The sequence below is a fragment of the Stegodyphus dumicola genome, chromosome 5, assembly GCF_044657685.1.
Source record: "Stegodyphus dumicola isolate Sdum_Otavi_A_Nest chromosome 5, ASM4465768v1".
In the NCBI taxonomy this organism is placed as follows: Eukaryota; Metazoa; Arthropoda; class Arachnida; order Araneae; family Eresidae; genus Stegodyphus; species Stegodyphus dumicola.
In genome coordinates, this window is record NC_140772.1 from 216,782,620 (window position 1) to 216,794,895 (window position 12,276).

A 12,276-nucleotide genomic window follows, 5' to 3' on the forward strand; every position below is an offset into this window, starting at 1 on the left:
TTTAATTGTAATTTATAATATCTAAAACAGCGGCCATTTCGTATGACCGCCGGGCTTTCTAGTATAACATGTAACTTATAAGGCACTGGAATTTAGTAGATTATCTTAATCAAATCATAACGTTTAACGGCTTGTATTTGTTTCTTTGAACTTTATATTTTTGAAGAACCTAGAAAGGACAAAGTTGATGTCTGCCCGAATACAGACGAGACCTGTGAAAAGTTTATGATTTTTGTTACTTAACACTATGATATGTGTGATACTTAAGAGATGAAAATAGAGTTCATCTGTTTAAATATAGATGCAAAGATGTTTGAAGCATCTAATTGTAAAATCATACTCAGTTTCTTGGAATCTAAAATTTCTCATGTCTATCCATAGAAGTTATGATTTGTCGCATAGAGCTCCACACAGAATCCATCTCAAATTACTTGTATAAATCTGCATTGATCATATCCTATTGTGAGCATGCCATAATATGCAACGATTTACTCCTGGATTTTTTTATGCAATTTTTGACGCAGTTGCATACACAGGAAAACCAGAAGTCAAAATTGGAGTTATCGCTGAAATATATAAGTCTGTTCTGCATTTTTATTCAATTTTGAGAAAAAAACTATAATGAGAAATATTTAATAATGCATATTAGTAAGAATTTCAAAAGGAATAGTGAAGGATACCGAATTCTACAAAGCTTTTGCTGAAGTGCAGATTAGCAAGGAATCATAAAATCAATTTGCTTCTCTTAACTAAATATAATGCTTATTTTTGTATCAAATAAAAATTTTTGCAATTTCGTACAAGTTAATCTGCAGGCTTTTTTATCAAGCTATGAGGTATCTTCGTGGTGCAACGGTCACACACTCGATTCATATTCGAGAAGTCCAGGTTCCAGTCCCAAGCGAGGGCATTGAACATTTTCAGGTTTCTCGTATTGAAAAAAAACCTAATAACACTGCAGTGATGCCCGAGCTAAAAGATAGTGCACAATAATGTCCCCTCATCTCCAGTGCTATCGTGGTGTAACGGTAGCTAACCTGGCGCATATTCGAGTCCCGGCATTGCACATTTTTCAGGTATCCTGCTTTTAAAAAAAAAAAAAAAAAAGTAAGAAAGAAAGACTGCAAAGTGTTTTACTTGAAGGGGAAGGAGTTCTAGAGTTTGACGTGTTTTACTAGCATCTATACGAAAGCAATGACTACTGTCGCTTTTATACGCGAATTAATTTTTGATCTAGAATGTCTAGTTGAATATGCAAGGCTGTATCTATATTGGAAATAGTCCAAAATATGAATAGGCATTTTTTATTGGAGAAAATGTTTTCAAACATATACTATTATGGAAAACAGTTAGAAAAATTATGAGATATAATATTTAAATGAAAAATACAAATAACAAAAAACATCGGAGAGGAAGAAATGTATATTTCACCAGAAATTGAAGAGAAGGAAGGAAAGTAACTAGTTAAACATGCTCTCTTTGCAAGATTTTAATATTCCTTTGAAATGCCATTTTGCGTTAGAATGTTTAAAACTAGTAAATGCAACTATTATGTAGTTTTAATATTTTAATGGCTTATTTTTATTCGAAATAAAACAAATACGAAATTATTTTTAATTAGGGATTATTTTCATTCAAATTTATTGAAACATTTTCTTTCAAGGAAGGAAGGATTTCACAAGCATTAATGTTAGTAAAATTTTGGTTTTTCTACTGCTAAAAAAAGAGAGTTTTGATAACTCACCTCATCAATAAGGTCTTTTTCAGTTTCTGGAATGCATTTCGGAATCTGTTCACATCGCTTAGTGGTATGATTGTACATATTTCTGGTTCCATCATACCTGACAAGGCAAGGGTATGGTTGGCATGCATTTAAAGGATCTTCATCTGTACTTTTGCAATCAATCATTTCACGAGGATTGTAATAATCTGAAAGACAATTTTTTAATATGCATTTCTAAGCAACACAGTTAAATTTTCATACACATTTTTTCACGTAGAAGTGCCTATTATGCACCATACTGAATTCAGTTGAAGAACATTAGTTTGTTGGTTTGTAAGCACTGGTATGTTTTCACCATCAGAATGAATTTCTGTTTATTGTTGAGCCCGATATTTTATTTTTGCTGCAAATGAGTTTTGTATTAATATCTTTTGTCTCAGTTGCAGTTTTTTTCTTAAAAGTTCACCATTTACTTTAAGAAATTTAAGAAATAAAGGTGTTTTTTTTTTTTTTTTTTTTTTTTTTTAACATTTTGAGAAATACCGACGTTTTTCTCCCGAAATGTTGTGAAATTTTTTATTTGATTTCAATAATAAATTGAGATTGAATTTTTTTCATCTTGTTTAAATTGATTTACGTTTCTTATCGAAATCAGTCCGTTGTTCGTGCAATCGTACATCTGTAAAGCAGTACTTCTCCGAACCCTTTTACTAGAGCAAATATTTTTGCGTCTCTTAGTATGGAAGTACATGAACTTGAATTTTAACGCTTAATGATGATAAATATCTAAGATTAGTTCTAATTAACAAGCTTTTTCCTAAATTAAAATCTGTCCTTACTTCTATCGTTTCGTTTACTGCACTAGAATATGTTAATGAAAAAAGTTTTAAATAGAGTAAGAATGCAAATGAAGAAACGAAAAATTGGCAACTTCGCAGGCTGTAAAAACTGCCATGGTTGTATACGTGATGAGCAATATTTCTAGATTTTTGTGATTTTATCCTTTGATGTTGAAAGTTAGATAATTATTTTGTGAAATGCAGCCGATGCAGGTACTAGGCTAGAATTCAGCTTGTAAGTAATTAGCAATTCATGTGTTTGCTACTCCCTGAAAAAGTGGAAGTAAAATTGCATTCCGTAGTTATAGTTTTGTATTTCAAGTTGAGGGTCTAATAAGTTTTTATTGTTATTTTTGTTGTAATCATTTAATGTTTCAACATTGTAATAAAAACCCAAAAAGGAACTCGTCATTCAAGCTAGTTTTAAAAGAAAGTTTATTCGAAAAGAGTTCTTTGGTATATATAGATTACAATTTAAGCACGTAATAAAAGCCAATCCAGATATTTATGCTAATGAGCTAGATATGCATGTTTACTTTTGCATAAAGACTTAAATAGTACGCGGATATATGATACTGCAATTTCTAGGTTGCTTCAATGTTTTTAGCTTCTTCAGTATTTTGGTTTCATCATTTAATTTTTTTATTAAGCCTCAATACTGAAAATGCCTTTTTGCATAAACTCGTAGTAGAAAATGCTAGAAGTATATTTAGGGCCATTCAGAAAGAGTTGAAAATTCTGATATAATCCCCAGCCAAAATTCGGTTAACGATCCTCAAGTCTTAAACCTGTGTCTCTGGATAACGCGGCAAATTCTTCTACGGCTTTAATAGTAAGTAAATGAGATTAATTATTTCAGTTGTTGTTGTTGTCTTGTCCATAAAATTCACAGAAGAATGGTTGCCAGAATCTCAAGAAGGTTGGACTTCTAGTTTCACCCCAGTTTTGAGGTAGAACACCCCGGGGGATGGTCCGAGGCTTCCCCATCCCTCTCCCCTTCCACCAAATCAGACGAGAGGACTTTCAACTCGACCACTTTTAACTGTAATATTTTAAATATAGAGTGCCCCCATGCCGCAAAGACACTATACATTTACAAACATCCCTTCCTTCTCCGGGATTCGAACTCGGGCTCTCGGTACCACAATAGGCTCCCCTAATCACTATTTGAACGTCTGAGTAGTTAAAAGATAACTACTGTGAGATATTGTAACACAGTACGAATACCTGAGGAAATTTAAGAGTTTTGTTTTATTTGTTGCGATAATAATAAATTTTGCTCATTTTTTATCGGACTTATGCATTCAATTCATAACGAACCCGCACACACGCAACAATATTATTATTCAAGATAGATTCCCTTCTCCTATCCTCTACTTATCGCTCAGTTAAAATTAGTAACACTACAACCTTGAGTTTGTCGTAGATTTGTGTATAAGATCTCCTTGCAGATTTCTCTGCTTCTGACGAAGATGGATCTGAACCTGATCGCCCTCGAAATCGATTGAGATCTTGTACATAAATCTACGCCAAACTCAATTTTGTTGTGTTACTAATTTTATGTTTCACTTGGAATGTTTCTCTTCCGTTTCTATTAGCACAGTTCTTTTAAAATGTGTTATAAAAGTTTATAAAAACTACAGGGAAGCAGCTAACGTTTCAATCATAATTTTAACTGATTTATAATCTTACTTTGTAACAGTCGAGGAATGAGACCACCTAGTTTTATGAGAGTAGTATCGAATTCGACTTTACGCGTCATCTTCCTATTTTTGGCATCCATAATTTCCATATCGCATCTCCCTACTCGATTGTGCAAATACTAAAAAAAGGTTTGAAAAAACAAGAAAACAAAAAAGAAACTTCTAAGACATATATGAAATAGCATCAAATTATTTATCAGCGGTATATTAATAAAAACAAGAAATTAACAAGAACATTATATATCTGTTAAAAAAGTTAAAAAGATGAGTTTTTTAAATAAAAAAAAATTATGTTTGAAAGAAAAACTGTTTTTGTGATTAATCAAGAGTTCAGATAAGTAAATAGCCAAGGAAACAAATCTACTCATTATTGGCAACTTGTATCTTTTGTAAATTTAGATCAAAGTCCTTACTCTACTACAAGCGAATTATTCCTTAATCTGTAAAAGTAATGTAAATCTTAAAAAGGTTTAAATAACCCTTTTATTTAAAGTCGGCACTTTACAAAATGCATAAATTATGCGTACAAATTAAACTACAAAGTAGATTAAACAAATGATTAAAGTAGATTCGTAGCAGGAAACTAATATAAATAACCTAAGTACCGGTTAATTGTGCGATCTAACCTCGGCTAGTAAAATGGCTAATGCCGAAATATTAACTTAGCAGAGCTAGACGAGAAAAAGTACACCTGGCGTCGTTGACAATGCTCTATCTCTAAAACTTTCAAGAACTTCGCCTTAAGTTTCTCATTTTATCCTGGTGACAGTTAATAATAAGAAGAAATGAAAGTATAGATCCAACTCATAATAAAATAACTTTATATAAACCTACAAACTTAGCTATTGTTTCAATTCCCAGGGAAGCAAAGTATATGATCATTTTTGTAAACATGAGAATTGAGGAAAGCCTCACGATGGCACTTTTTTTCAATGTTTGGATAATTCTGTTTGTGTGTGCATTACGTTTAGCATAAACAATTATTCCCCAACAATAATTTACAAAATTTTGCAGGACATGCCCCAATATTATCAAAGGAAAATTTTAAGATTTGCACTGAAAAGTTGAAACGATTCAATTGTTGTCAATAATTCTAATAATTAGAGGGAAATCATTTGTTAAAGATGTTAATTAAAGTAAAAACGTTTAATAAATGTAATGCTTTTTTTTTTTTTGTCTTTGAAATCCAGATTTTGAGATATTTTTAATTATGAAGTTGAAAGTATTAGTTTAGACTGAACGCCATGCACCTTTTACAATATAATATTAAGTTCACTACCAATAAATGAATATGTATATTAATTGCATTACTGTACATTGAAATACTTCATGATTGAGATATGCTAGTTAAGTTTAATACTTCGGTAATTAATTTCAAAACTTAATGATACCTCCTACACATTTTTCATAAAAAGATAATTCTAAAATTTGATAATTAATAGTTTAAACTATTATACTGTGGAGTTTGACATTAATCTAACTTTCCAATCAAAAAGGCTAATCTTTAATTCATCCCATCAAGCTGCCAGACTTGAGCACTTTAAAAAGCAAAAGATGCTAATGCTCACAATTTTAGAAAGCAAAACTTTAACTTAAGAAAAACTTAAAAAGCAAAAGATGCTAATGCTCACAATTTTTACTACCAGTTTCGAGCTTCCCATGCACAAGTTTAAAATTTGCTTCATGAAATTTAATGCAAACAGTTAATAACATATGACTTGAATTTCATTTAAAGAGTAATTCAGTTACTTCCTAATATTAACAATTGCCTTCCCAGGAAAACTAATCTGGAACATTGGCTACTTCATACATTTTATTTTTCTTTTAATAACTCGTTATCATATTCCAATATTAAGTTTTCGGGGATATATATAAATAGCGTCTGCTGCTTTCTAAACAAATATGAGCTAGCAATTTGAAAATAAGTCCAAGGCATGTAATTTTTGCTCACATTCGCACTCACGCTCTTTTTATGCCAGGAAATAAACTTCTTACCAAATTCGGATACAGCAGAGTCAGATTTCTTGTATCTTGGGGATATAGTTCTCCTACGTCAACACCGAACAACTGCATTGACTGCAAAAAAATATAAATATTAAAGTGAAAATAAAATTTCATTAGGCATATAACAATTTCCGAGCATAGTAATTTAGATATACGCCTGCATTATTATTTCTACGAAATTAGCTAAACAATTTGAATAACTTCTGTATTGTAAACTTTTCGACTTTATATTTTGTTTTAAATAAAGTAGTTTCTACACTGGCTTATAAAACTGAATTATTTTTATCCTAACTCTCTTCAAAAGAGTACTTTTTTTTTCTGTATGCACAAGTATAATATCGCTTGAACAAAGTGAAATAATTGCTAATAAAAACTAGTGCCATTTTTGGTCATGACCTAGTGCCATTTTTGGTTAAAGTTAATAAGAAATAAATTTGATGAGTTGTTATCTTACTTGTGTGTTTTGGACTTCTGTGAATGTTTTGTAACGTTTTGTTCTCTGCGATTGCTCATTGTAGCATACATGTTCAGGGATTTTCCACTTTTTATGGTTGTAAATTGAAAAATTACACATTCATTAATGTTTGTTAGATTCAGAATTCAGGTTAATCAAACTGGACAAATTATATCTCTGTCAAATTATATTATGACAGCGATGCAATAGCCATTTTCTGTAGCTCATTAAGGTATGGTTGAAATTGCTCATGAACACCAAAAAAATCAAACTTCACTAAATAAGCAATTTCTCCTTAAAAGTAGGTATGATAAGGATATGAAGATGTACAATTTCTCTCTGTATTAACATAACGGTTTTTGTATTAGACCTATTAAGAATTAACTGAAGCTCTACAATTTTATGCAGTAAAAGATTTAACTACGTAATTTTATGCGATTACTCCAGCTTTCCCCTTTTTTGATGGGATTATGGCGAGCTTAATCAGTGTCCGATATTTTAGAATGCATAAATTTAATTTTCGTGAAGTTATTCGGTATTTTTTTTCAGTAAATTGAATTTTCCGTATTATAATTATTAAAAAGAAATTGCATTCAATATGATTATCAAAATAATAAATTTATGACCGATGACTATTTTTAAAAATAGTTACCGGTCATAAATTTATTATTTTGATAAACATTGTGCTTTATGCCTCTCTAAATATTTACTTAAAGGTTTTTTTTTATTTTAATTTTTTATTACTATTTGTAAAAGCTAATTATTCGAGATAAAAGAAGATACAAAATCTATGGTTAATTTTTACAATTTTGTATTTTTTGAGAAAGCTCATGTTAATGACAAAATGGATTAAAAAAATTAAGGTTATTATTTTAGGGAAGAGAGAAGTACTTGACATATAACTATAATCAAAATAATGGTACAAAGCTGAAAATAAGTGTTTTTAAAAATGATTATTTTGTGAGTAACTAAAAAAGAAATATAAAAATAAATCTTTTAATTTCTCGAACACTGCGTTTTTATTCATGGAATTTGATGCATTTTCAGCATATATCTTTACGCTGAAACACATAGTGAAAATTAAGTAAGTAATAAATAATTGATATAAATCTGGAAGGGAATATACTAGATTTTACATTTAAGAATATTTCAACAAAATATATTTTTGGTAGAATTTTTTTTTTATTTTTATTTATTACCTCACGAATGGGAACCGTTTCCCTTAGAAAATCCTCCATGAAGATGCATCTCCTTTTAAAAAGATAATTCTGATGTACCTTGCCTTTCGTTATGATAAAAAAAAACCGAAATTTACTAAGCTGAAAATTATGAGTCACAGAGTTTAAGGCGTAGTCAACTCTTAAAATGTTCTCGTCCATTAACCCACAATATGCAATAAGATATATGGTTTCGAATATATTTAAATACTTCACATTAAAAATTCTTACTTCGCAATCTTCGTCATTATTCGTGATTTGCTGACAACATTTCGTATTGTTAATGAATAATCGGACAGGTTCAAACCCTATATTAGTTACTGTAATATCTGAAAAGTAAAGTTACAAATAATGTAAAAGGACGGAAAAAAAGCAATTACACAATCGTTACATGTTATTTCTTGGTATTATTGTATGTTAGTTGCATTAGTTGTCGTTGCATTATTATCATAACATATTATTTTTATTAGAAATGTATGTTAATTAATAGTACATATTATTTATACCAGTTAGGAATGCATATTAATTATTATATAATTTTTATAACATTGGTGCTGTAATATCTGTAAAGCAAAAATTTGGGAAATCGGAAAGGCGAAAAAAAAGAAAACGTTAAGAACTTTCCTAAGCAATTTTAAAGCGGAAACTATTACTGTTAATTCTCTTTCAATACGATTCACACAAGTTTGAACTAAACATTGAAATACTTTCTTTCGTGTCTTAATCCTACGTACAGCGGCGAAATAACAATACAAATAGATGAGCAATGTCAGTTTATTTTAACCTTATTAAAGAGTATTTATATAATATTTCATTTTAATACTAGTTTAGCGTGAGCAGATGTACAATAAATATTAAATACAGGAAACAGCTACTACAGTTAAAATTAGCATTTACTCTGTGTCGAAAGAACAGTGCATTTAGAAAAGCTGTTTGATCACAATTCTGGAGAAAGCATTTGGATGTAAAATTGTCTGTCGCTTCATGAGAAGTAACGGTGGCCGCCTATTAGGTGCCACCACAATAATATAGCCACCACTTCTGGCCTTAGGAGTGCCACTTCTGGCAAGTGCCCGCCATTTGGGAAAAAAAAAAGAACCTCAAACACTATCTTGAAAAATTTTCTGTCAGATATTTTGTAACTGCTCAGTCAGTTTACGTAATTTTGCAGGAAGGCTAAGACTCCAGAGTTCTAACATATTCCATATATAGAACGGAAAGCCCTAGAAATCTGTCGAAGAAGGATTGTGTAATGTGCAGACTTTCTTTGGACGATATATAGATATTCCCTAATGATAGGCTTATATTGTTGAAAGATATTCTCTGTATGATATAATATCATTAGCTTTATAATAGCAAAATATCTTAGACGAATTTATCTTAGACGAGCTTCGAAGAATTGTAAGGATCTTAAGTTTTACTAACGTTTATTTTATTTTAAATCTTTACTATCACTTCTTATTTTCTACTTCCGGCCAGAATTATAAAAGTTAAAGTTTTTATGCAAAATTTGTCTGGCGAACGCCAAGTATTTAAGTTGTGGCTTTTTGCCAAGCGAGAGAGAGGAAGCAGTTAGTCGAAGCAGGCCGCTTACCATTACAAGTTTTACTCAGTTGCTGGTTGCAGTCCAGGCCAGAGGTTTTAATCCTTTTGATAATTTTTAAACGTATTGTAGTGTTCACAGTTCTCTGTACTACATACGCTTCCTGTTAATATAATGCCAATCTTCCACGTTTATTATTTTAAAGTTAAATTAGAGTTTAGTTTTATTTTTATACTTTTACGTTTTGACCCCAAGTAGCGGGTCTGTGTATTTCCGAAGTACGGAAGTTATTGTAAATAGAGAAAAATAAAGGGTTTTGTATACCCTTCTTGTGTATCCTGTCTACTTCCCACAATTGTTGAACATAGCTTTAGTAAGCTCTCTGTTCCGAGTCAGGTCCTTGCATGTTCCCGAAGAAGGTTAGACGGAATATTGAACCTGATAGTGGCGCCCAACGAAGAAGAATAAACATGGCCGAGTTTCAAGAAGAACCTGTGCTGCCTGCAGAAGCGGCTCAGAATCCAGAAATGCCAGCTGCCGCCCTGGAAGGATTTGGGTACATCGTCCAGACCATGCGCGCTTCGATGAAACCAGAAGCAACATTTAACGGAAACTCACCGGTAACCAGTTTTTTGGAAAAATTGGATGACCACTTCATGCTCTACCCCGTGCACGAGTTTCAGAAAGTTACCTTAGCTACCAGCGCTTTGAGGGGCCAAGCGCTTAACTGGTTCAAATGTATCGGCAGAAGTCTCTTGGGTCAAGCAGGAAGTCCCACCTATACTTACGAAAATTTCAAGACTGCCCTACTAAAAGCCTTCCCTGTTGTAAGGGATCGTGCGAAATTAGAAACAGAACTTTTCAGTATATATCAACAAAGAATCGAAAACCTCTCAAGCTTTATTTTAAGAAAAATTCACGTCTTCAAACTCTTGTATGGAAACCGTCCGGATCCTGAGATAATTCAAGTGATTTTGCCGAGGTTACTGCCCCAAGTGTAAGACTTTATTGAATTAAGAAATCCAACTACACTGGAAAAGTTATTTGAGCTAGCAATTCAGTTTGAAAGTAGAAGAACGGCGGACGTCGAAAGAAGACGCCAATATCAACAGCGAAACCAATTTGGTGCGCCAAGACTACAGCAAACTCAAGCACACGGCTACGGAAGCAAAGCGAATCAGTGGGCAAGGAAACCCGAGCATTCAAAAACAGCCGGCGAACGTCGACAGTTCAATAGCAATCCAGGAAAAAAGTCTCAAGGCCAGTGGAAAAAGAAGGAAAGCACGGAAATGAAAAATAGTTTAAACTAAAACGGATTTCTGCTGACGAGAGGGTGCGGAAATCCGAAGGCCAAGAAAACCCCTCTTCCTTCAAGTTAAATACAGTAATGGTGAAAAATTTGACTCTTCCGAAGATTGAAGTGTTGGTGAATAATATCCCAGCCACCGCACTCCTGGATACAGGCGCGCAGTGTTCCTGTGTGGCAGAAGATTTTTTTAGGAAGTATTTTCGGAAATACCGCATATATAATTCGGATAATACGACAGTGTTAGCGGCGCAAGGAGAAAAATGTAAGTGTATAGGTAAAGTACCGCTGTATGTCCGTATCAAGGACGAACAAGTAAAGGTGATGTTCTTTATAGTAAAGAATCTGCAAGCACATATAATCTTAGGAATAGATTTTCTTTCAGATGCACAAGCAACGCTGGATTTTAATGGAGCGTCCCTTAAGCTGACAATGAAACCAGTTCGTGCAGAAAAGGCTGAACCGCCGATGTTAAATCTTGTCCACCTGCCTAATGACGAGCAAGGAAGAATCCGACAAGTGGTAAGTGAATTTGCTTCGCTATTTAGTGATATTCCAGGATTTACTCAGGTTACTAACCATAGTATTGACACCGGAGATTCAATGCCAGTTCGCCACAAAGCATACCGGTATGATAATAATAAGGAAAAAATTATAGAATGGCATATCACCGATATGCTACGTAAAAAGATCATAACGCCCATCTCAAGTAGTTATGCTAGCTCGGTGGTTTTATGTAAGAAAAATAATGACTATCCTTTGACACATCCAAAAAGGTGGAGATTCGCGATTGATTACCGTAAATTAAACTCCATAACTAAATATCCGGTATATCCGTTACCTATAATTGAAGAAATTCTAAGGAACATAACATCCACCAAATATATGACGACTTTAGACTTAACGACTGGTTATTTTGAAATAGGGGTTAGGCCTGAGGACGTGCCTAAGACTGCTTTTATAACCAAGTCTGGCACTTATGCATTTTTGCGTATGCCGTTTGGCCTTTCAGGGGCGCCGGCAACATTTCAGCGATGTATGGACATTGTGTTAAGACCTGTTCTTGGAAAGTTCACATTTATTTATTTAGACGATATCATTATTACTAGTGATAATCTCGACCAACATGTACAGGATTTAAGACAGGTGTTTTCTTTATTAAATGAGGCCGGTCTAAAAGTTAATGTCGAAAAGTGCAAATTTGCAGCCCCTGAATTAAAATATTTAGGTTACAAGATATCTCAGAAAGGAATAGAGACAGACGAATCAAAAATAATCGCTGTACAAAAGTATCCGACTCCAAACACGGCAAAGAAGCTCTCTTCTTTTCTAGGACTTTGTTCATATTATAGGTCCTTTATAAAAGATTTTGCAGCTATCGCTGAACCATTGTTAAAATTAAAAAGGAAAAAGGCAAGATTCTCGTGGACGGCCGAAGCCAATAGTGCTTTCGAAAAATTAAAACAAGCATTAACGCAAGCCCCTGT

At 32.7% G+C, this 12,276-nt stretch overlaps 1 protein-coding gene across 1 annotated transcript in view; it reads right to left on the reverse strand.

Moving 5' to 3' along the window:
- Positions 1–12,276, reverse strand: part of LOC118188433 (uncharacterized) — a 49,972-nt gene that overhangs the window by 18,118 nt on the left and 19,578 nt on the right. Inside the window, exons 3-6 of the mRNA XM_085816378.1 lie at positions 8,172–8,269; positions 6,261–6,341; positions 4,255–4,384; positions 1,745–1,929 (exon numbers count right to left, since the gene is read on the reverse strand). Coding sequence (XP_085672504.1) covers positions 1,745–1,929; positions 4,255–4,384; positions 6,261–6,341; positions 8,172–8,269 — 494 coding nt within the window. The remainder of the gene's footprint in view (positions 1–1,744; positions 1,930–4,254; positions 4,385–6,260; positions 6,342–8,171; positions 8,270–12,276) is intronic.